The sequence below is a fragment of the Rhinolophus sinicus genome, chromosome 6 (genome assembly GCF_057876585.1).
Source record: "Rhinolophus sinicus isolate RSI-liver-muscle chromosome 6, RSI-T2T, whole genome shotgun sequence".
Classification (NCBI taxonomy): domain Eukaryota; kingdom Metazoa; phylum Chordata; class Mammalia; order Chiroptera; family Rhinolophidae; genus Rhinolophus; species Rhinolophus sinicus.
In genome coordinates this window covers 34,475,674-34,500,423 of record NC_142506.1, presented here as the reverse complement: position 1 = coordinate 34,500,423, position 24,750 = coordinate 34,475,674, and the positions used below count along the sequence as shown (strand labels likewise).

Here is a 24,750-nt window from a genome sequence, read left to right as displayed (position 1 = left end):
TTATTTATATGCTACAAAATAGAAGTTTATCACTAGGGAATCCATAAGGACTGGAGAGATCAGAGCCTGTCTAGGGATAGATAGGATTTTAGAAAGAGAACAAGAGTCCTTCAGATGAAGTTCATAGGACGAAGGTTAATGAATACAAGCAGGACTGAAAATTGCTCTCAGGTGGGAGCATATGCAGCCCAAGCAGCATTAACTGAGCATCTACTGTCTGCTCGGCATTGTGACCACAGGGAGCTCGGGTGGATTAATGCTGAACTGAGGTACAATCCTTGCCATCAAAGGAGCTGTGAGTCTAATAGGGGTCAGTTAAGTTGATTGTAGAGCTATGGAATGCAGGGCTCCTGATACGGTTCACAAGCTTTGGGAATTACGGCCTGGAATGGTGATAGCCTTGGAAACCAATGTAATGCAGGATGGCCTCAGATCGTAGAGTTAAGCTCTAACCATTCTAGCAGAAAAATTCCAGCATACGCTTGGCTCAGGGTGGTCATTCAATGCCTGCAAGCCAGCCTACTGGAAAACCAATCTCTAAGGTTTCAGTTCTCAGAATGTGCTGGTGTGGTAGCGCAAACAGAATGGGTTCCCATGCTTTTCTGTCAGTTGGCACTGAAGCCTGGTGCAGAATATGGGCTCAGATTTAAAATACTTCAGCCTCACCGGCCAGCAGCTGAAACTTGAGAGAATAAAGTGGTACTGTTATAGAGGGCTGGACCCGTCTGTCCTCCTACGAAGGTTCAAGTCACCGTGACTACTGGAACAGAAAGTTTTATTTTAAGAGGAAATCTAGTGAAAGCCAATATAGTAAAGGAAACTTTTTTTTATAATTCTTGTTAGGAACAAACATTCCATTTGAATTTTTAAAATAGGACAATAATGAGTTTGCTTGTTTCCAAACAAATATTATTTAGAAGCTGAGAGTCTGCTTTATTTGTTTCTGGGCTTTCAAGAGATATTGGTGGTAAAATATCAATTTACTAAAACCATTTGAGAAAATTATATGTCTACTCTGCCTTCAATTCATGCGTGTTACTCTTTTGGCAGGATTAGGTTGAATTTTATACTAAAACTCTTATTGAAGGCAAGACCTAAGAAGCTGTGGAACTGGTTTACTTAGTGAATGATCGCTGTCCATAGTCAGCGTGTGATTTGCCGTTACCAGTAATATGAAAAGAATGTTCTTGTGTGGGTTTATCTGCATCTGTCATTAAGGCTCCGCTAAGCCAATGAGCTCAAGAAGGGGGCTTGTGGTAGGCCTTTACCCCCGTTAGTTGAGCCTCATAGGCACTGCTCCTCGTAGGGTGCCATGCCTGGCCTCTGCATGAGTCTGGGCTGTGGCCGAAAGATCTGGACTGCCCAAGTGACTGGGGAGCTCTTGGCTGTAGTGATAAGCATGGCCAAAGCTCTGAGCACGGCAGCCATGGTGGGCCTTGATGGATCCGTGGGTGATGATTCAGCATAAGTGCTCTCATACCTTTGTATACATCACCCAAGAAAGTCTTAAATGATTTCAGTGTTTTGTAGCTTTCTCAGGAAGGGAGCTTCACAGTGATTTTGTGACAAAGTGAGTGCCTCAGACAGGTTTAGTGGAATATAACAAAATAAGCACATGATAGGTGCTTAGGTCTCTGAGCCATCTGCATTCTACTGGATTAGGCTACATAGGCTTCCGTTGGGGCATTCGTCTGTGTGGTCAGCCCTTCATGTGTGTTGCCACGGTGTCCTGAGGAAGGATAGGGCCAGAGATGGGGATTCAGAGTGTTCACCACGATAAATAAGCACATTTCTTAATCTCTCACCATCCTGAATGCCTTCTCTTTCCTTTCTCAGAGGGCAGAGCTGACGTCTGATAAAGACATGTACCTTGACAACAGCTCCATTGAAGATGCTTCAGGAGTGTATCCTATTGATGACGATGACTATGCTTCTGCTTCAGGCTCGGGTAAGTCTGACAACTGCTTCACACTCGCCTTCATTCTTCATGCTCCCCCTACCCTACCCCCCACCCTGGAACTTACCTCAGGGAGACAGGCAACGTATATAGTAGTTAAGAGTATGCTCTGTGGAGTCGAAGTGTTTGGGAGTGAATTCTGGCTCTTCATCACGTAAGCTATGAGATCTTGGGAGTGTATTTAACTTGGCTGAACCTCAGTTTCCTCATTTATAGAATGGAAGGTCCCTATCACATAAGCTTGTGAGGATTAAAGGGGTTGACACATCTATAGCTCTTAGAGTTTCTTACTTGTCATATAGTCAGTGTTCTGTCAACATTAGCTTTTAATTTTATTATTAAGGCTTTCAGAGTGATGTCATGGAAGTCACCCTTAAATAAATCCTTCAAACACTAGTTCTGTAAAGCTGCCAACCCTATATTAAAGATTATGGATGAACCCAAGAAGAGGTATACTTTTTTACTCCTAGTGTATTGTTCAAATGTAGGAGGAACAATGTAGCAGCCAAGTTAAATGATTCTATAAGGATATCTTCAACTCCCTTGGTGTATCAGTTATCTATTGCCTCAATAATGCTGTATAACAAACCACTCCAAAATGTAGTGGGTAAAAACAACATTCATTTAGCTCATTATTCTGCGGGTTGGCAATTAAGGCTGGACTAACTGGCCTGCATATGTCAGTGGTCAGCTGCAGGCTGGGTATGCAGCTTTGCTGATCTTGGCTGGACTGTCATATCTCTGGGGCAGCTAGGCAGACGTGGCTCTGGTCCACACAGTCTCTCATCCTCTAGTATGCAAGCCATTTGTTCACAAGGAGGAGGCAGAGATCCCAAGAGAGCAGAAGTATACAAAGTGTCTTAAAGCCTAACCTTAGAACTGGTGCAGCATCATTTTATTGGTCAAAGCAAATCATAAGGGTAGCCCAGGCTCCACCTTTTAATGAAAGGAGCTGCAAAGTCACATTGCGGAGGATGTGAATACAAGGGGAAATAAATGAATCTGGCCATTTTTGCAATCTGCCATACCTGGTAAATATTTAATCTGTGCCAAAAATTGCCCCCAAGGAGCTGCAAAACAGGAATAGTTTGTGCAGATATTTAATTAATGACCAAGTCAGGAATTTGGTCAGCAACATGCTACCAAAGTCTTATCCAAGACATTTCTTGCTTTGAATTTTCATTGTAGATTCAACAGATGGTAAAAGTTATGCTCACCATAGATGTCTAACAATCAGGGTAGCCTGGGCTTCAGAGTGGCCCAGAACAAATTAAAATCAACTATATCTTTGGTAGAGATCTAGCAATGTAAGAGTAAGTGCCTTAAGTTGGAAAACAGCAAGTCTGAAAAACACAAGAGAGGCAGTGGCTGACCTAGTAACAATGAGCTTACAAATGCAATCCTAATGTAAAAATAGCCCTAGTTATTCTTGGGAGAGTGATATATATCGCACATGCAGATTGAGTGTGAAAAGACCAGTTCTCCATAGCCCACAACTCTATTAATATCTTTCATTCATGGCACCTCTTTTTTTTCCCTTAACACCTCAAAAGTGTTTTGTAACTGTCATCTTCAAAATGTCCCAGGAAATAATAAATATGGACACTTTTTTGTCCCCATTTCACAGATCTTAGAATCCAAGAGTTGTTAGGGGTTTGTAGCTGTCGTCCAAGTCATTTTGCTGATTTCTGCCAAGATTGTCCTTAAGTGTAGTATTAAAAAAGAAGGTACACAGTCCTGCTCCTCTGCTGATCCCCCCTCCCCAATCCAGATAAAAGGCATTTGGAGTGGGTCATTTGAAATCCTGAGCCCACAAACCAGATAGATCAAGTTGACGCTTAAATGTGGGCTGGCATTGCTCCTGCCTTGACTCCCGCCTTGGGAAGACCATCACTGCAAAGAAGTGCATCATTCTGAACCTTGGAAAGCCCCTTGCACTGCACTGAGGATGTTGATTTTCAGCTTAAAGGTAGTAGAAGTTATAACTAAAGTTTGTAAAGCACTTACTGTGTGCCAGACACTGTTCCTATCCTTATAACATCTCTGCGAGTACAAATTCTATTACTGTCTCCATTTTTCACATGAGAAAACCTGAGGCACAGAGAGATTAAATAACTTTCCCCAGATCACACTGTTAGAAAGTAATGGAGCTTGGATAGGGAGTTTGGCTTGAGAGTGTGTTCTTTCACTCCTTTGCTGGACTGCCTCCTTGTGTCATAAAGCCCCACTCTAGAATTAGAAAACCCTGCCTAGATGATGGCCAGTCCCAGCTGCAAATGCTCCCCCCTCAAGGTTTTGGCCAATGTTATCTCTGTCTTCACTCCTATCCAGCTATCCAGTGGGAAAGCAAATGGATTGGAGAAAAATGGCCAAAGACCCAGTGGGTACTTCCCAGGTGAGGAGACGGGGCCATGCTATATGTTTAAACTCAAGGATGGGCATTAGTAAATATGAAAACTTCAGCTATTCACCTAAACATTTCATAGGCATTTGCTGTGTGCCAGACACTATGCCATCTTATTGGGACACAGGGATGAGAAAAACTTGGCCCCTGTCCCAAGGAACCAAGAGTCTGATGACAGAAATATAGAAATGAGAAAAAATAATTCTAATACTATGTCGTGGATGACATAACAGGAAAATACTGTTTATCATACATTTAACAGTTAAATGCAGAGCTCTGGTTAAAGATGGTAAATTGAACACACATACATTTCAGTACCCAACTAAACTGACAATAAAGGAATTGGGCCTAAACTCACAAGGACAAACAAAGCAGTAGAGGAAACAAAAGCCACTGTGTTTTTAAAGCTAGGAAGCAGATGGAATAGTAACAGACATGGCAGATACGAGAAAGCTGAGTTAGCCAGCATTGGGGGAGGGGGCAGCGAGCCAAGAAACAACCCACTTATAACAGCAGAGTCCCCTTGGGGTGCAGGAATTGGTGGCACTAGATGGAGGGTGAAAGTGGTACTAAACTCAGGGTGATTGGTTGAAAGTCTCTTTAGGAAGCAAGTACATTCCCTGATCCCGTCCCATCAAATGCAGCAAAAGGATTCATGCTCCCAACCTCAGAAGAAAACAGGAGGTTTATTATCTGGAGAGGATGAAGCACAGAGTCTTGGGACTGGGAGTGTACCAAGCACAGATGGGGTAGGGGGTACCGTATTGAAAACAGGGGGAACAAGTTCTTAGGCTAAGAGTTATTTAATGCTGAGCCATTCCCAGTTGTCTTCTCCTAATCAGTTCTGGAACACTGACAGTCTGGCCCTTTCAGGGGAATTGGATCAACTCAAAGGAAACCACTCCGTGATGCTAGCATTGGGGGCACCCCAGCCAAACACACAGCTCTGGTCTTACCTGATGATGTCCACCTTTGACAGCCTACTCCTGCATGCTCAGACCTTCTAATCAGCTTTTCATTGTTTCCCTCTTAGATGTGAAAAGACAACCAAGGCTCCCCAGATGTTTATGGAAAAATTTATAAAATGAAAAATAGAGACCTCCCCACACCCTCCCCACAAATGGGGAGAGAACAGAAACTCACAGGGGGAAGAAAACTTACAGAAAAATGTATTACATTTGGAGAGATAGGAGGATGCTTTAATGGTGGAACTAGAAGAGGCTACTATAAAAAAAGGACCATTCTGAGTGCTCAATGGAGTCCTTGGAGAGTGGAAGTATTGTGTCAGAAATGAAAAACTCATTAGAAGATAATGAGGGATACAGAGGATATTTATTCATGTATTCAACAAATATTTATTAACCACCTGCCACATGGGGGAACAAATATCATTCTAAATGCTAGGAACACATCAGCAAATAAAAGTTTAATAATGCTTTCTCTGGTGGTGGAATAATTTATCCCTTTCTATATTTCCGTCTTTCAACATTTCATCTGTGAAAATGTGTTCTTTTTTTTTAACATGTATTCCTTTTATAAGTAGAATAAAATGCTATTTTTAATAAAAAGAAGAGATTCAGTGAACAGTGGGAACAGAGAGAAAGAAATAGTTCCGTGATGGAGGGAGAGGATGACGTTGATTCTGTGGGGGTTATTGTAAGTAGGAGTTTCCCAGGTGGAAGCAGGCTCTGGGCTCTGGGGTAGGAATGTCTCAGGCAGAAAGAACAGCTGAAAGTCAGGGATGAGGGAGATGTGCTCCTGAAAGTCAGGAGCTCCCAGATTTCTGGTTTGGGGAAGAGGTTCAATCTTTTTGATGAAGATAATAAATACAATAGAAGTGCCGCCCGAGGCAGATCACTCATCTGTCTCTAACTTCAGAAGTGCCAGCTTGAGGAAATTTTCTACTTCACAGATCTCTTCACAGATCCTCCACACTCCTAGTTTAGTGATTCATATTTGTAACAATTGTTAACCAAGGGGATCTTGAAAGCCCTTAAATGAAAATTTTTTATTTCTCAGTTAAATTTTTTTTATAAGAAAATGATTTATTATAGGAGCAAATAAAGGATATAAACTGATGGAAAACAAGTAAGCTGATACAAAAGAGCAATGTTTTGGAGTCATCATTATTAATGACTTACATTTACATAACATTTTATGTGTACAAAGTTCTTTCAAATATACAAAGTGATCAAATAATATGGTGAATGTTTAAATAAACTTTATTACAGTAAAAGACACATTGCCATTAATCCCCCACTCCCTTGCTTCGAACACACTTATCCCATCCTTCTTGCCACTTTCTGAAGCAGTTCTGGAAGTCCTCTTTTGTGAGTGTCTTTAGTTTCACTGTCATGGCTACCTCGAGGTCCTGAATTGATTCAAAATGTTTTCCTTTCATTGTTATTTTTACTTTGAGGAAGAGCCAGAAGTCGCACAGTGCCAGATCCACTGAATAAGGTGGATGAGGGCACACCATAATGTTTTTATCTGACAGAAATTGCCGTATAGCAGAAACGATGTGTGACAGAGAGCATTGTCATGATGGAGGATGAAGTAAAGACACTCATGAAAGAGGACTTCCAGAACTGCTTCAGAAAGTAGCAAGAATGATGGGATAAGTGTGCTCAAAGAAAGGGGGAGTATTTTGAGGAGAATTAATGGCAATGTGTCTTGTACTGTAATACATTTTTTTTATTTAAACATTCACCATATTTTTCAATCACACCTCATATATCACATTTGCACCTCTAAGAATTAGTTATTATTTTCCCCATTTTACAGATGAAGAAACTAAGAGTCAAGCATTACTTGCCTGATGTTACAGAGCTAATAAATGCCAGAAACAGTACTAGGTTTGGTAGTTTGTTTAATGCCAAATCTTTATTTGTTCCAATTTGTTCCTGCCATTTCTTTCCTATATAATTAGTGTAAAAAGTGAACCATAGTCATAGCCATAGAACTTGTTTCCAGCACGTTACCTATTACTTCTCAAACTGCTTATCACATTAACATAATTCTGTGAGGGGTTTGGAGGTCTTCATCATTCGTTCCTGTCTTAGGAAACAGGTTAGTTTGAATTACAGAGTTTGAGTTTATTTGAGTTGTTACAATTTTGACAAATGATCAACTTAAAAAGAATGTTGTATTTGAATGTCAGAAATTTTCAAATGTTATTCTGATAAAGAGGTAAAAGAAAAAAATAGTGCACACATGGCAGTTGGTGGTCAGTCACTTGTTGAACAAATACTGGATCAGAACCTGTATGTGCTAGGGACTCAGGCACTCAGGGAACAAAACAGATGCAATCCCTTAGACTATGGAGCTTCCAGTCCAGTAGAGGAGACTTCAGTCAGTAGTTACACAGATAAATGCATAATTACAAACTTCTGATCATCGCAATTAGGGTAAGATAGGTGGTGCAAAAATCCATTAAGCAGAACACTATGACCTAATAGGGAAGGGAGGCCATCCCGAGAATTGACCTTTGTGTTGAGGTCTGGACATAAGTTAGAAATTAACTAGGCTTCACCTTCTGGCAGAAGATGAGGTGACAATGGCGGGACCACAGGGAACAACAGAGAAAATGTTGTGCAAGGAAGCTGGAAAGGTAGCAGAACTGAGCTTGATGCATTTTATATTCATCTCAGGAGCAGTGGAGAGCCATTGTAATAGTTTTAAACCAGAGGATGGATGATATAATCATAGCCAGTTTGTGGACAGTGGACTGAAAGGGGGCTATTAAAAAGAAGGCACGTATGGTGGTTCATGGACAGATTACAGTGGCTTGGATGAGGGTGGTGGCCCTGGAACTATAGAAAGGTGTTAGAGTGGAGAGATATTAAAAAGGTAAAATGAATAGAACTGGGTGATGGATTCAATGTGGTGGTAAGGAAGAGGAAGTCAGAGTTGTGCTTTATAGGAAATGGGAGGTTCCATTCACTGCAGGGTAGCACCAGGTTTGTGGGGGAAGAGGGCAGGAGATAATGATTTCTCTTTTGGCCATGTTCGAGATGTATAGTACCTTGGAATCATTTGAGTGAAAAATGTCAAGTAAGCCAGTGGAAATATAGGTCTGCATTTCAGAGGAGTGGTATAAGCTGATAGGTAAACTTAAGTTTTATTTATATTTAGATGGTAATTGAGCCATGAAGTTATATAAGATAAAAAATGCTGAGTAAGAAGAAGCCTAGGGCTCAATCTTAAGGAATTCTTGATATATTGTGTTCAGGTAGAAGAGAATGAACCTGCAAAGGAGACAGAAGTACCCCGAGATGTGAGGGGAAAGCCAGGAAGTCAGAGTCATAGAAGCCCACAGATAATGTATCAAGAAGGAGATGATGGTTGACAGGTGTCCAGTGGTGCTAGGAGGTTCGATTGGATGAGGACCACTCTAGAAAATGTCATTGGATCTAGCAACATGGAGGATATTAGTGACCTTAACCAAACAGTACTAAGTGTGATGACAGGGAAAATCTGACTAGGGAGGGTAGAGCAGAAGGAGAGTGGAGTAGATGGTGAGGAAATGACCTAGTAAGAATCCACAATATCATTGAAAAAAGGGGAGCTCCCTCAGATAAGGGGTCAGCTGTGGGAGAGTCTTCATTTTTTGCTTATTGTTTTATTGTGTTTTAAAATGTAGAAGGGAAGAAATCACATTGAGCAGGAGACATTGAACATTGCAAGTGAAAGAAGGGCTACTTGAGAGTGTTCAGGATAATATTATTTTTTTTTTAATTTTATTTTATTAAATTTATTGGGGTGACAATTGTTAGTAAAATTACATAGATTTCAGGTGTACAATTCTGTATTACATCATCTATAAATCCCATTGTGTGTTCATCACCCAGAGTCAGTTCTCCTTCCATCACCATATATTCGATCCCCCTTACCCTCATCTCCCACCCCCCACCCCCCACCCCCCTTACCCTCTGGCAACCACTAAACTATTGTCTGTGTCTATGAGTTTCTGTTTCTCATTTGTTTGTCTTGTTCTTTTGTTGTTTTTGGTTTATATACCACATATCACAAGACAAATAGTAACAAATGTTGGAGAGGCTGTGGAGAAAAAGGAACCCTCATACACTGTTGGTGGGAATGCAGACTGGTACAGCCGTTATGGAAGGCAGTGTGGAGGTTCCTCAAAAAATTACGAATAGAATTGCCATATGACCCAGCAATCCCTCTCCTGGGTATCTACCCAAAAAATCTGAAAACATTTAGAGATAAAGACACGTGTGCTCCAATGTTCATTGCAGCTTTGTTTATGGTGGCCAAGACATGGAAACAACCAAAATGTCCTTCGATAGATGAATGGATAAAGAAGTTGTGGTATATATACACAATGGAATACTATTCGGCAGTAAGAAAAGATGATATAGGAACATTTGTGACAACATGGATGGATCTTGACAGACTAATGCTGAGCGAAACAAGTCAGACAGAAAAAGCAGATAATATTATTTTTAAAATTGCCAGGCTACCCACAATCCACTTTGAAATCACTTCTTCACTGCAGTGAAGGCTGCTGAATCCTTGATGAGCAGTTATTTTGAAAGAACATGGCTCTGCCAGTGTCAACCTTAGACAATATTATCTGATAAGATGGAAATCTGCGTCATGATTCATGTACTTAGCTCCTCTTTACTTCTTTTTCCAGGGGCTGATGAGGACATAGAGAGTCCTGAGCTGACAACATCTCGACCACTTCCAAAGATACCGTTCACTAGTGCTGCTCCAAAAGTGGAAACCACCACGCTGAAGGTACAGAACAAGATACCTGCTCAGACAAAGGTGTGTTTTGTTTTGTTTTGCATTGCATTATCAGGTTGCTGTAAATTCGCTTTCATATAATTATTCAGAATGGTTCTTTTAAGAGGCACCATTTAAAAATCTGTAAGGACAAATGGTCTTTATATTATTGTAAATGGCTCTTACTCTTTATGATTGTTTTGACATTTACCACCCACTACTTTTTTTGTGTTAAATAGACTTTGATTTTTAGAGCAGTTTTAGGTTCACAAGCAAAATTGAGTGGCAGGTACAGCCATATATGCACATATGCATAGCCTCCCCCACAATAAACACCCTGCACCAGAGTGGTACATCTTTATAATCAAAGAACCTACATTGACACGTCATTATCACCCCAAGTCCACCATTCACCTTATGACTCACTCATGGTATTTGTCATTCTGTGAGTTCTGACAAATGTAGAATGACATGTACCCACCATTATAGGATCATAAAGAACACTTTTCTGTCCTAAAAGTCACCTGTGTGCTCCACCTTTTCATCCCTCCTTTCCCCTGAGACCCTGGCAACTACTGATCTTCTTAGTGTCTCCAAGTCTTGGCTTTTCCAGAACGTCATATAATTGGAATCATACAGTATGTAGCCTTTCACATTGGCTACTTTCACTCAGTGATATGCATGGAAGGTTCCACCATGCCTTTTCATTGCTGGGCAGCTCATTCTACCTACTGCTTTTATCACCCAGGCCTAGCTTATTACATGAATAGTTTTTACAGGGTGCCCCTTCTTAAAGAACTCACAAGTTAAGAAGCAAAACCTTTTCCATTTATTTGGCTCAAGCCAAGAAAATTTGTTTTTGTTTCATAAAGAATTTGTTCTGAGTTAAAACCATTGTAAACTTTACATATGCTGAAACAGGAATAAGGAGACTCCAGATACTGGTCACAATAACTTTTTTCTCCAAGTCTCCACTGCCCACCATCAGTGGTACGTAAACTTTGCCATTTTTCCATGATAATGATGAATCGTAGTACATCTCTATATATTTATTTAGAGAGCTGACTTACTAAGAAATAAGGTTTTTGGCCTTAGAATAGAGCAAAGCCACCAGCTAATGAAAACTACGAGACTTATGATTTTGGCCTTATTAATGTTATATGGCAATTAGCTGACCACCCACTGCTGGTAAGCTATTTAAGTTGGTAAATGCATATTAAAGTCTGAATAAGGCCTAAGTTTCAAATCCTGGATCTGGTCAAGTTTCTGAGCGTCTCTGAGCCCATTTCCCATGGGTCATTGAGAAGATTAAATGTGAGGGCAGGTAACATGGCCCCTGAGACCTGGTAACCATTCTGTAAGCCTTACCTGAATTTGGTTAGAGCAGTCGAGACCAAACCAATTCACCAAATGAATGTGTATAATAATTGCAGTGGTGGACTTTGTAGACAGTCAGGAGTAGCATGCTGCTTATTGAAACAAAGAAACGCAAGTGTCCCCTTTTGGAACTCACCCATCTGTTGGTTAGAAATGAGATGCTGCCAAGCTTTAGCAGTAGAAGATGTGGGAGAATGTGTCATGAAGGTAGTAACAGGCATTCTCTGGACTAAGACGCTCCCCTCTGCAGGCAGGAACACAAGTGCGCTTCCTGCCCTTTCATTTTTCTACTTTTTCCAGAGTGCCATCCTCTTCCTCCCCCCACCCCACCCCAGCCTCTCTTCTGTCCTTCCAGTGCCTGTGAAGAAGCTGGTGAATGACAAAGCTAGATGGGTGTCTGCAGATGTGGAGCAACCAGGTCAACCCTCTCCAGACTGGAGCGCTCTCTGTAGGATTAAGAAGAGTCAGTACTGTTAGCTGACTGACTTCACAGGCCAGGCGATAGGAAAGAAAGGAGTTCTGTGAGCACTGAGGCAGACATACCTGGCATATGCTGGTCCACACATGGTAGCTGCTCCATAAAAGTATTAAGTTGAGTGAATGAAAGAAAGAAGGGAGAAGGGAAGAAACGAAAAGTAACAGGTACAGTTGATGGTAGTATAGCTGAATACCTCAGGGCACATGGCACAGTTATGTAGTGTAATTATTAAAGATGAATTTGGCTTTACCACATTTTTATTTGACTGCTTGTCATGACTGAATCTCTTAAAGTCAGTGACCATTTGGACTCACTACCTTGAGGCAAGAAACTCAGTTTTGGCTTTCAGTAATAAGTAGTATCCTAAGCCAAACCTAATTTGACGTAGAGTTCTGGTCAGTTGACAAGAATGGATTGAAAATTGATTGAAGTTTTTAAGAATTGGCTTTAAGGACGTAATTGTGTCAGATCAAGATAAAAAAGATAGATGTTTGGCAGATGAGCTTAAGAAATTAAGGTTCTCCAAACATTTTAATATGTTTATATTCCTAGTATCATTTGTGTTCAATGTAGTAATAATGAAATTTCATTCATTCATGGGAGATTTATTGAGTGCTACTCATTATGTGTCAAATACTCTTCTAGGTACTGATAATATTGATAATGAATATTAATAATAGTGATTAACTTTCCTATTTTGCAGTTTCATGGTACAGCTAAATTAAACATTACCTCTAAGATACCATTAATGCAGACTTTGCTTTTGAATGGGTCTCACAGTGGCATTAATGTCATCATTATAGATATTCTATTTAGTTTGTTGTAAATTTATGTGACAAAAAATAAAAAGAACAGTTATTTGTTCAAGAAGAGCATTGCTCTTAATCTCTTAACTTCCATTACATTTCCATGGCATTTAAACAACCAGACATGGATATAACAGACCTTTAATTGGCTTCATTTACTCATCTGTGCTGCTTTTTTGTACTTTCATTTTGCACATACATACAAGAGTTTAGATGTTTCAGATTAGTTCCATACTGTAGAAAGAATTCTTCTTAGTCAAGCCCCTGCTTCCATACAATAAAACTTTTCAATGTAAAAAATGAATGTTCTATCCAGAGTGGGTGCACCAATGGACCATTTCTCTAAGTGCACAATGACCCCAGTTCTTGGAGACCTCCTGTCACCACACTTGCAGACTCGGGGAATGCAAGCTGCTTACTGGCTGCTGGATTGGAAGCTGAATCAGGGGGAATCGAAGTGTCAATTCTCTCAATGTTTTAGGGACTCAAGAAACCTGAGGGGAAATCATATTAATTTGTCATAACAGTGGGACAAAGATGATGCAGATAAGTTAAACTCAGTCTCTAATATTATAGTATCTACTTATGTCCATCTCATCTGCCACCAGAACTTGCTTGCTTTCTTCCCTAATCACAAACCTGAATACCCACCTATTTGAATCTACTCTTCCCTTTCCTAATCTCTAGTAGCAGTGCTAATGAGCAGTGGAAAGGTTCCTAGATTAGAACCCAGATAATCCATTCTCTTATCTGTTGAGGTGTTTGTTCTTTGGTCAGGCAGGCAATTAGAGATGGGATTTCCATGAGAAGAATGGAGAAAACTCAAGCAGAGTACTGCCAGTAAGCTTCCCTCTTCAGCTTTACTTTGGTACATGAAAGTCTGGGAAGACCTTTCATATTTTCTTCTCTCACAATGATGGAGAAAACAGTGAAAGTTTGGGTGTATTTTGTGCAGCTGTGAAATGATAAATTCTCCATGGCCTCTGCTTTTTGTAAGTCATAGCCTGTTGTGGTTTCAGTCAGTACAGGGTGTCCTGCAGCTTGGTAAAGTAATACACTTCATCACACTTTATTACATACCATCTTCAGTGGAAGCCTTGTGCTCTGTTCACTGATGCAGAGACCCATTGACCTCATATACTCTAGAGTTCAAATGAATCTACCTGGTCTAGCTTGTGGTCCTTTCTAGAAATGCCAATGATCTTAAGGCACCCCAAGAAGGTGAGATCTTTTCTTCTTACTTTATTTAACTGCTTAGACTTAAGTAGCAGGCTGCCATTTTGGATGAACCCAGGCCTTCAGAAAGCAACCAGTCACTTAACTGGGCCACCGCTTAGAGTCCTAATGAAGGTGGTTGGCTATTATTAGGAAGAGTAATAGAGCTAAAAAGGATTATTGTCTACAGTAATAGCCCAATGCAGTTGACAATGTTTTTCATCAGTAGTGTTAACAAACAAGAACTTCAGGCTTATAGAGAATAGACAACTCATTTGAACTGAGCTTCTTTAACCTAGTAAGTCTCAAACTATAGAATTGTCTGGAGAGCCTTTAAAAAACAACAAAAATCAGTGGTCGCTTCCCCACCCCAGACTAACTGACACAGAATCTCTAGTGTTAGGGCTTGCTTTTTTTTTTTAACTTTTCAAATTTCATTGTAGCTGTAGGTCATTCACACAAATGGCCAATGTTGGAGCTGAATGTTAGAAAGCCAACAGGTGATTTCTGTGTTGGTGTGGTAGACTACAAAATGTTCTGAGGTTTTAGAGAGGTGAAAGATGAGGGAGGGCTTCCTTAAGGACAAATGAAAGAAATGCAAAATTTGGATTGGAGTTAGGAGCAATACATGTACCAAGGCACAGATGTTAAGATCAATTGTGGTAAGTGGCAATAGAGAAGGCTGTGCAGGGTTTCACACTGGGGATTAAGCTAGGAGCAGGACTGGAAGCCGCCCAGTACATGCAGTTATGAGGTTGCTGCAAGAAAAGAACTCAGATATGATGTGATAAAAACCTGAACAATTCTGTGGAAATGAGAATTCAAGAAAGGAACTCAGTTTGAGAGAATAGTGAAAGACAAATTGACTGTGATAATGTTTGGAATGTGCAAAAATAACTTTGGGGGCCCAAAAGAATAGTTGATATTATTAATGGAAATAGAAAAGAGGGTTGATCTGATTCGGTGCTGCAACCAAGGGTAGTGTCTTATAGGCTTCTGGGTAGATGGCAATAATGCTGACTGGAGGTGAGATTGTGAGAGTTACTATCTTAGATTTATACTTTAGAATTGTGGAATACCCAAGAGCCTGAGAGTGTCTGTGGGAACAGAGCCCCAAAGAGCAGTTTCCAGGCTCTCGGCCTCACATAGAAAGGTGCTGGCTCAGGTAATAAATGACCATCAACTGTGATTGCATGGCCATCAGCTGTGGCTAGTTGGCCGCCAGCTGTAACCAGTGAGCCATTGGCCACTAATATAACTGCCGTGGCTATGCTAGCAGAAAATGGGGGCTAGCAAGAAGATGGTGGCTGAGCCTGCTAGCGGTGCAGTGAGGGTTGCGAACGATGTGGCTCCTGCTTTTGTGTCTCTAACCCAGCTGCCAGCAAGACTATAGTGGTATGACTCCCCTACCTATGGCTCCGTGGGTGTTGCTTTTTGGCCTCACCATATCCTGCGTTCTTATGTGGGAAGCGGGACCAGAGACCCCGCAGGCCGACCCGCATGACAGTGTCTGTCATCAGATGAAGAAACTGAGGTCCAGAAAAGTGGTATGACTTGGTCAGGGTCACTGTCATGCGGGGACTCAGCTCCCACTCCCTGCACAAGAACGCAGGATATGGTGAGGTGTCGTGCAGGAGACCCTGCTCGCTGCGCCATTTGTCGTGCGCGGCGGCCTGCGGGGTCTCTGCTCCCGCTCCCCACACAAGAACGCAGGATATGGTGAGGCCAAAAAGGAACACCCACGGAGCCATAGGTAGGGGAGTCATACCACTATGGTCTCACTGGAGGTTGGATTCACTGGATGTGCGACCTGCTGTCCGTTTTCTGCCAACCGACTGACGACTCTCCTCCACTCTCCTCGGCTCTCCTCCGTAGCCGCAGCAGTTATATTAGCGGCTAATTGGCTAACTGGCTACAGCTGACGGCCATCCACCACCCGAGCCAGCACCTCTCCACGTGAGGCCAAGAGCCTGCAAACCACTTTCTGGGGCTCGGTCCCCACATGAGGCCAAAAAGGAACACCAATGGAGCCATAGTTAGGGGAGTCATACCACTATATTCTCCCTGCTGGCTGGTCGAGACACAAAAGCAAACATCCGCCAGTACCCCAGCAAGGGGTCTTCCTGTACCCCAGTCTCGCTGGAGGCTGGGCGAGACACAGGAAGTAGGATCCACATGATCCACAATCCGCCATCCACACTTGCTAACCCCATTTGCTAACTGCAATCCGCTTCTCTGTCAACCAGCCAAACCCCTAGTGTAGCCACAGCAGTTATATTAGTGGCTAATGGCTAACTGGTTACAGCTGATGACCAACCAGTCACAGCTGACAGCCATCTACTACCCAAGCCAGCACCTTTCCACTTGAGGTTGAGAGCCTGGAAACTGCTCTTTGGGACTCTGTCCCCACAGTCACACAGGACCTACTTGTAGAACCCAGGTCCCCTGAAGCTCTAGTTTAGAGTTTGCTGAAGGTGTAAAAGTGTATAAGTAGAGGGGGGGATTACAGAGTCAGCCTGGGGGCTCTACTCCTCACACAGTAGGATCAGGAAGAACCCTTGGAAGTATCTAAAAAGAACACCTGAAAGGAAGCTGACTTCACAGTGCCCCGTGTAGCAAAGAGATGAAGGAATAAGGAGAATTGGGACAGTGTTACTGTCCCAGAGACAAAGATGATAGTCTGCCAGAGAGACAGATGGTAGTCTGACGTCAGAAGAGTGGTGAGAAAGTAAGATCTTATGAAATGGCAGCTAAAACAACCTAACCATGTCATTAGGATTATTATGAATTCACTAACTATCCGCCTTGCCTATACATGTGATGGGTGTTATATGAAACCCTAAACTACATGGATTTATCATAGGACTCACCCCTTGGTATAAACATCACGCAAACTGATTATTCCAATTATTTCTTAAATTCTTGTTTGAAAAAAATCCAAACTTTGAAATATATTTATCTATTATTCTTTTTAGCATATTTAAAAAAATAATCTTTACAATCTTTCCATTTTTCCATACCAGTCACCTGAAGAAATTGATAAGGAAAAAGTTCACCCGCCTGACACAGAAAGAAAAATGGACCCAGATGAGGAGGATCCAAAAGTGTATACTGAGAAGCACCCAGACAACCTGTTTAAAAGAACAGAAGTCCTGGCGGGTGAGTTGCTTAATAGGGGTCAGCTGAGAAGGTCCTTAAATGAGCCAGTCTGTGTAAGTGAGATTTGGACGTAGGTGTAGACAAAGCTTGCGAAATGTCACTTTTTCACTGAGAGCAATTTGGGGGGTTTGGGGTGGGATTTCTTTCCATAATGAGAGGCAAGAGTTATGCAAATATTGTCTTCCTTTTAGTGTCAGCTTCCTCAGCCTATCCTTTGGCCAGCCACTGGGTTGGAGGAAGAGGAAAGTTAAGATCTGAATTGGTCCAGAACAACTGGGTGCAGGGGTTTGGCAGGATGTGAAGATCAATCAGTCTTGCTCCAAGTCATTCTGATTTCAGAATAAATTTAAAAGAAGGAAAAATTCTTCAGAGGAAAGTCAATTGACACAAATAACATCCAAGGCATTAAGGATGTTTCTCTAATTGTAACTTACCTGGTGGAAATACTAACATCTGATTTTAAAGGGGAAGATTTGCAAGAGTTAAGAACACTTAATCATTGAAAGAATAGTCCCAAATCCTAGTCTATAAAAAAAATTTGCATGCTTTTTTTCCTATTTCCTCTTACAAAATTTAAGTCAATTATATCATGTTTTGTGTTTTCATTGAAAAGGCAATTAGAAGATTAAATTATGAAATATGAGTACTGAAAAGACTAAAGAATCTTAAAGTATGGAATTAGTAGAGTTCACAGACAGATTTTTCTTATTGAGGCTTTTGGGTGATATTATTAACACTAATCAAAGAAAGCAGTGTACCTTCCTCAGGAGTGTCAGATTTGCACAATTGTCTGGTTGCTTCATTTAATCCAGTTTTCACAATTTTGGGGATTTTCAAATGAAGCCTTTTAAAAGTGTTATAAATAGATTGGGCTTGACAAAGCTATTTCTGCAACCCTTGAATCTCTTCTAAAAGTAATCTGTGTTTTGGTATGTTTCAGCTGTTATTGCTGGTGGAGTTATCGGCTTTCTCTTTGCAATTTTCCTTATCCTGCTGTTGGTGTATCGCATGAGAAAGAAGGATGAAGGAAGTTATGACCTTGGAGAGCGCAAACCATCCAGTGCTGCTTATCAGAAGGCACCTACTAAGGAGTTTTATGCGTGAAACTCCCACTTAGTGTCTCTATTTATGAGATCACTGAACTTTTAAAAATAAAGCTTTTGCATAGAATAATGAAGATCTTTGTTTTTGTTTTTTCATTAAAGAGCCATTCTGGCATTTTAATGATAAAATTCCATTGTATTTAAAACTTTTCATGTATTTCTTTAGAACAACATAAAATTAAAACTTAACATCTGCAGTGTTCTGTGAATAGCAGTGGCAAAATATTATGTTATGGAAATTCTCAATGTTCATGGAATCAGTTTAGACTTTTATGTGCAAATGCGAAGTGATTGTTTTTATTCAATGGTTTGAAGATGAAAATTGTTTAATTTGTGTTAGCATGTCTTCAACTGATCTTACAAAGTTGGTCTTACTTTGTTAATTTATCTGTTGTTCCCCTCTTCTTCTCTGCTCTCTCCTCTCGTCCCCTGGAAAACAAAACAAAACTCTATGCCTTTTGTAGCTGTTATGGTGCAATTTGTCTTTGGATACTTCAGATAATGGTAATTTAGTGTATATGTGATTTTCAAATACGTAAACTTTAACCTCTACTTTGTATAAATTTTTAAGTGTCAGACTATCCATTTTACACTTCCTTTGTTTTTCATTACCTACCGATTTGCAACGGCAAATTAATGTGTAAAATTGGATTATTACCAGAAAACTGTTTAGTCATATCTATCTAATCAGATCTTCCTATAGGAGGATTTGATGTGAGTTACTGACAAGCCTCAGCAAACCCAAAGATGCTAACAGTATTTTGAGAAGTTGCTGCAGATTCCTTTGGCCACTGTATTTGTTAATTTCTTACAATTTGAAGGTACGAGTAGCGGTTTAAGGAAAAAATCAGTTTTTGTTCTTAAAATGCAGTTAAGTTGTAAACGTCTTTTTAAGCCTTTGAAGTGCCTATGATTCTATGTAACTCGTCACAGACTGGTGTTAATGAATATATATAACAGTTTAAAAAGTTGGTATTTTATAAGCACAGACAATTCTAATGGTAACTTTTGTAGTATTATGAATAGACATAAATTGTAATTTGGGGACATAAAAACTACTGAATAAATCATGTGGCCTAATATTGAAAATGTCACTGTTATAAATTTTGTACATTTTGATCAAATGTACATCTCCCCTTTGCTAATAACTGTCTGCTCTCAAGGATGACATGGGTTTGATTTCTGAGTGTTCTACAATGTCTATAAATCAAAACCAAAGAGCTCATCATTGAGGCTGTTGCAGATTCGCTACGAATCAACCAGAGGAAATCTGAATGTATTGTCCTGTGTGTATTGGGGTGTAGGTATGGGAAGACTGCCAGGGCGGAAATTGTGAAGTTTGCAACCTTTGTAGGAGAGCTGATGGCATTATTGAGACAGATGTCTGCTTTTCCAAACAACTTTTAGGGCTATAAATTCCAAAGAACTGAAGGGGCTTTCTTAACGTCGGTATCTAAAGTTTAGTTTTATAGATTGATTTACCTTTGAACTGTGCTCCAAATCTCTCCTGAAGCTTAACTGAAGTATTAATAGATGGGAGGGGCAAGGAGGCTCTGTGCATTAAAAGGACAGCCTCACTGCTTACCATTGAAATTGCTAAAAGAAAAAAGCGGGGAGGGGGAGATGGCCGGTTAGCTCAGTTGGTTAGAGTGTGGTGCTGATAACACCAAGGTTGCCGATTCGATCCCAGCGTGGGCCACCGTGAGCTGCACCCTCCTTAAAAAAAGAAAAAGAAAAGAAATTGTTGGCAAGCAATGATGCCTGATGGAGGAGACGAAAGTCTGAGGGTACCCTGCCTGGGTACTGCTTCTAACTGAACATTTTCTTTTTCTATTTTACCGTTAATATTGTTTTAAATTATGAGCCACCAAAGTAGGAAGAAGACAGCAACCTTTTTAACATATAATTTACTTTTAATAAAGTATAACTACTTCATTTAGATAGAAAATAGTCCCTGGAATTGCCACATAACTCATTTAAACAAAGAAATTTGAAGTAACCCTTGAAACAGTGTTTACTTAAATTCTTAATGGCCTTAATTCTCAAATTCCTGCCCCATCGTATATAGAATCAATCTAGTTGGACTGATTAAAAGGAAGTGATAGCACCTTCTGAAGTTGCATGATGTCCCTCAGTTACAGAGATTAAGAGAATAGTGGGCAGACCTCTTAACAGTGCAATGCAAAGTAAAATTCAGATACCCATTCCAGGAAAAGAAAATTTCTGGCAAATATTTTGTCACTGCTGTAAAGCAAAATATTTGTTAAAGTGCCAAAATAAAGTCTGTAATGCTGAAAGTAAAAAAATCATTGCATAGACTGATATCCAGTTTTCTTCAACTCTGTTTTCTGCCTGGTTTTATTTTATTTTACTTTTAAGATGCGGTAAGTAGTGCTATAAAAAGTGTTACGATTACCGAGTTCAGGAAAATTTTGGTCAGCTATAAATATTAAAGCCAATGTGAAAATTTCCTGTTTCCTTAACTACATGTAAATGATTTCCTTTGTGTGAATATGGCTTTGTGTTTGAGAGACCTGCAATATTCAAACTGTCCCATATTTAGCACATGGGGGAAATGGGATGAGCTCATGTTTTTTGAAAAGTTTCAGCTACAGGTGCACAGTATCTGAACTTCAAGATTGGGACCTAGTTAACAAAATTGAATTTAGGTTGGACAAATTTGCAGAAATTGCCATCTGTTAATGTTAAAAGTTGATAGATTCAGATCAAATGTTTAGTGAATTAGTATTTTGGTAATGGACTTATTTTTTGCAAATTAGACAAAATACATTTGCATTGAGGATATAGTCTCTTTGAATAGGGTTTAGGAGACGAAGCTAAATAAGTAGAACATAATTACCTTGCTCTGGTTGTCCTAAAGAACTAAAATGTCCTGCAAATGGTGATTGCTAGTTCCTGCAAGATCAGGTGCAATAATAACTTACAGTTTTTACTAACTTATTTCATCACTATCTTAGACATTTTGAAACCTTAAGGAAAATTTTTAAGAACAAAATATGTTTGCTTTTAGGAGCAAAAATATAAAAACTAAAAATATTGCAGGGTTATTTTTATAAGCAGGGTCTTTACAACTTTATTATAATTATATAATGGGGTGGTAGAAAACATTTTTTAATACATTTGGTCTAAGAAGGCAGTGACATTAAGTAACACAATCTGTATAACTTGAGCTCTAAGCTTCTGGCAGACAACAGTGAGACCCTAAGAGGTTTCCATTTAAAATTCATCAAGCCAGATGATAAATGAAGTAGTCTGAATTGAGTAATCACTAAGGGTTTTTTCAGTGCTAATATTTTACGACAATAGTAAAATCTGAGATTTGGCCATTTTGGGGGAATTAGATTTAGCTGGCATGGAAAACCTCATAAAGGATAAAACAACTGTCTGCCATTTAGTGATAAAAATTGTGTTAAAATGAATTTTGTCCCCCTTGCCTAACTCGGGGTAACTTCATGCTTACAGTTTATGGTTCTAAGAGTTCATTCCTTTTTGTTTATCTACTGCAAATGGTCTTTGGCAGGGCCTTTTCTGACCAAGGAATCGTGGTCACTTTGGAAGCAACTTGGTTTTCCTGGGAATTATCTGGAAGGGTGTAACCCAAGCAATAATTCTAACATGCAAATAGAGGAGTGAAGCTTTAGGCTTTGGTTCTTCAGATGTGCTGAGCACAGACTCATTCATTCCAGTTGTCTTGGTAAAACAGCATTCAAGCTACAAATCCTTGTATGTGCAAGACATCAGAGGCTTAATCAACAGATATTTGCCTACTGACTATGCACTGGGCACTATTCTAGAAGCTGGAGGTATAGTAGTAAACTAGGTAGACAGACACCCTGCTCTCATGCGGTTTGGAGAAGAATGCACAGTGAAAACAATCAATAAATAAAACAAGTGGAAATTACCAGTCGGTGGTAATTTCCATGATGAACATAATGCAGGCTGATGTAAGAGACTGAACAACTATATTAACCCTGATAGGCTGGGTATGCTGTGGTAACGTTCTCAAGGTCTCTAACTTAAAACAGCAAAGATTTATTTCTTGCTCATGCCACATGTCCATGGGTTGGCAGAGAGTTCTGTTCTAAATAATTGTCATCCTCAGTCCAGGTGTCAGGCCAATGGAGTAGCCATTACCTGGAACTCTGCCATTCACTGTGGTAGAAAGAAAATCATGAGGTGTACATTGGCTCTTAAAGCTTCCACACAGTAGTGACATTTGTCACTCGCACCCAAATTTCATTGGACAAAGGAAGTCATGTGGGCACATCTAACTTCTAGGATGCAGGGAAGTACCTCCTACTTTGTACCCATAGGAGGGAAGTGGGATATTTATGAATAGCTACAATTACTATAGCCTGGTCAAGAGAGATCTCAGAGGGTGAGGCCTGAATGGTGTGGATCCAGTTATGCTAAAATCAGGATGAGTATTCCAGGATGTGGGGAGCTCTAAAGAGGGAAGGAGCTTGGCATGTTGGAGGAACAATGAGAAGGGCAGTGGCTGCTGAGCAAGGGAACAGTGGTACAGGATGTAGAATAAGAGGGCTCAGAAGTGTAATCGCCTCCTAGCTGGTCTTCTATTTTTCTTCCCTTATATTTTATTCCCTTCAAGGAAGCTGGGCTGATCTCTATGACATAAATTACATCACTCCCTTCAATGGCTCCTATAGCACTTAAGATGAAGTCCTGACTCCTTACATTTGCCCTCAAGATCTTCAAGAACTGACCACTTGAAAATGATAAGGACAAACAGTGGGGGTCACATGGCTAGTTAGGAGGTCATTATTGTGACCTAGGGGAGAAATGATGGTGGCTTGGCCTAAGATGGTAATGATAAAGATGGAAAAGACTGGAGAGGAGGTAGAATCAACAGGTCTTGATAAAAGGTTGGAAGGAGTAGGGAGTAAAGAAAGAAAGGAAGCTAACATGACACCCATATTTTTGACTGAGCTGGATGAGTCACGTATTGAGGAATATCAGGGAGTTGGTAAAAAAAGAGTTCCGTTTGGGCCACCTTAAGTTAAGACTATTAGACACCCAAGTGGAGGTGTCAAGTGAACAATTGAAAGTAAGAATCTGAAGCTCAGGGGAGAAGTCTGAGCTGGAGCTATAAATATAGGAGCAGTGTCCATCCTGTGCCTGTTGGTACGCTGACTTCCTTCTCTTCCCTGCTCTGCTCCATATAGAAATTGGAGTGGGGAGAGGGATGACCCATGCAAACTACATTTCCCAAGATTCTTTGCCAATGGCTACAGGGAAAATGGCCAATAGCAGCTACTGGCTGAAGACTGAAGCTCAAGAGGAAGGGAAAAGCCAGACTACTTTCCCCTCTCCCTGCTTTGGGTAGCATCTCTAGCATTGATGAATCTCCTCTATGGTTTGAATTCCCATTGGGCCAACTCTCCTTCAAGTTCCCAGCTCCCACTGTTTATAAACTCTCATAAACTCCTCTTTCCCTTTTTGTCTCCCCAGCCTTAGAGAGAGTAGCAGCTTCCTGCTGTTGATATTCTCTGGGTGATCTCACCCTCCACAGTTTGCCCTTATAGTTTTTCCAATTATCTTCAGAACTGATTTCCTAGGTTAAATTCCCTCTATTGTATTACCAGCATGGGTTCTATTTTCCTTCCTGGACTCCAACCGATGACTTAGGAGTGAACAACATGAAGATGGTATTAAAAGCCATGGGACCAGAGGAGATTATCTGGAGAGGTAAGGACATATAGAAGGAGGATGGCCCTGGACCTGCCTTCTAGAACAATCTGTCTTTTTAGATGATTGACCAGTGCTACCAGATTCACTCTTTAGCATTGGTCACAGGACTGTATTTTCATTTTGGCAGATGCTTAGCTGGAAAACAATCTTTAATTACAAGGAGAGAAAAATCCTCATGATATATCAGAGAGCTCATTTTTGAGCAAATTAATAAACATGTAAAAGTATCCACTTCTACCAGGTCATTAATAACATACAGTATGAACTGTAGTTTGTTTTTGTTTGTTCTTAAGTAATTAGGCAGAGGAGTAAGAACTGTTTGAATATTCAGAAAATATCTCTATTATCCATCCGTGTTTATAATGGGAAAATAACAGCAAACAAAACAGGAATTCTCCCATTGGTAGCTGTGTCCTGGGGGTCATTGAAAGCAGGATTTTTGCCTCCTTAACTATATTCTGCTTAGGTAAATACCAGAGTAAGCTTGCATTTCCTCTAATCCAGACCAACTGGAAGGAAAACCAGTAAAGATGGTACAAAATGTAGATGGATTTGGCTCCAGGTGAAACCCAGAACTTGGGGATCCTTTCCTGATAACCCCACATCTCAGTCCTTTCTTTCTTTTTTTTTTTTTTTGTTACTTTTTTTTTACTTAGCCCATGTTTTTCATGTGTAAAATACAAATAACAACATCTACTGCATTGGCTTGTGGGAATTCAATAAGACATTTAATGAGGTGATGCACTGAGCATGATATCTGGCATCTAATA

At 40.3% G+C, this 24,750-nt stretch overlaps 1 protein-coding gene across 1 annotated transcript in view; it reads left to right on the top strand.

The window, feature by feature from the left end:
* SDC2 (syndecan 2) overlaps positions 1-20,572 on the top strand; it is a 129,367-nt gene extending 108,795 nt beyond the window's left edge. The window contains exons 2-5 of the mRNA XM_019716602.3: positions 1,837-1,948; positions 10,021-10,154; positions 17,012-17,147; positions 18,088-20,572. Of these exons, the coding sequence (XP_019572161.1) occupies positions 1,837-1,948; positions 10,021-10,154; positions 17,012-17,147; positions 18,088-18,251 (546 nt within the window). The 3' untranslated portion in view covers positions 18,252-20,572. The remainder of the gene's footprint in view (positions 1-1,836; positions 1,949-10,020; positions 10,155-17,011; positions 17,148-18,087) is intronic.
* Positions 20,573-24,750: the final 4,178 nt, after the last annotated feature.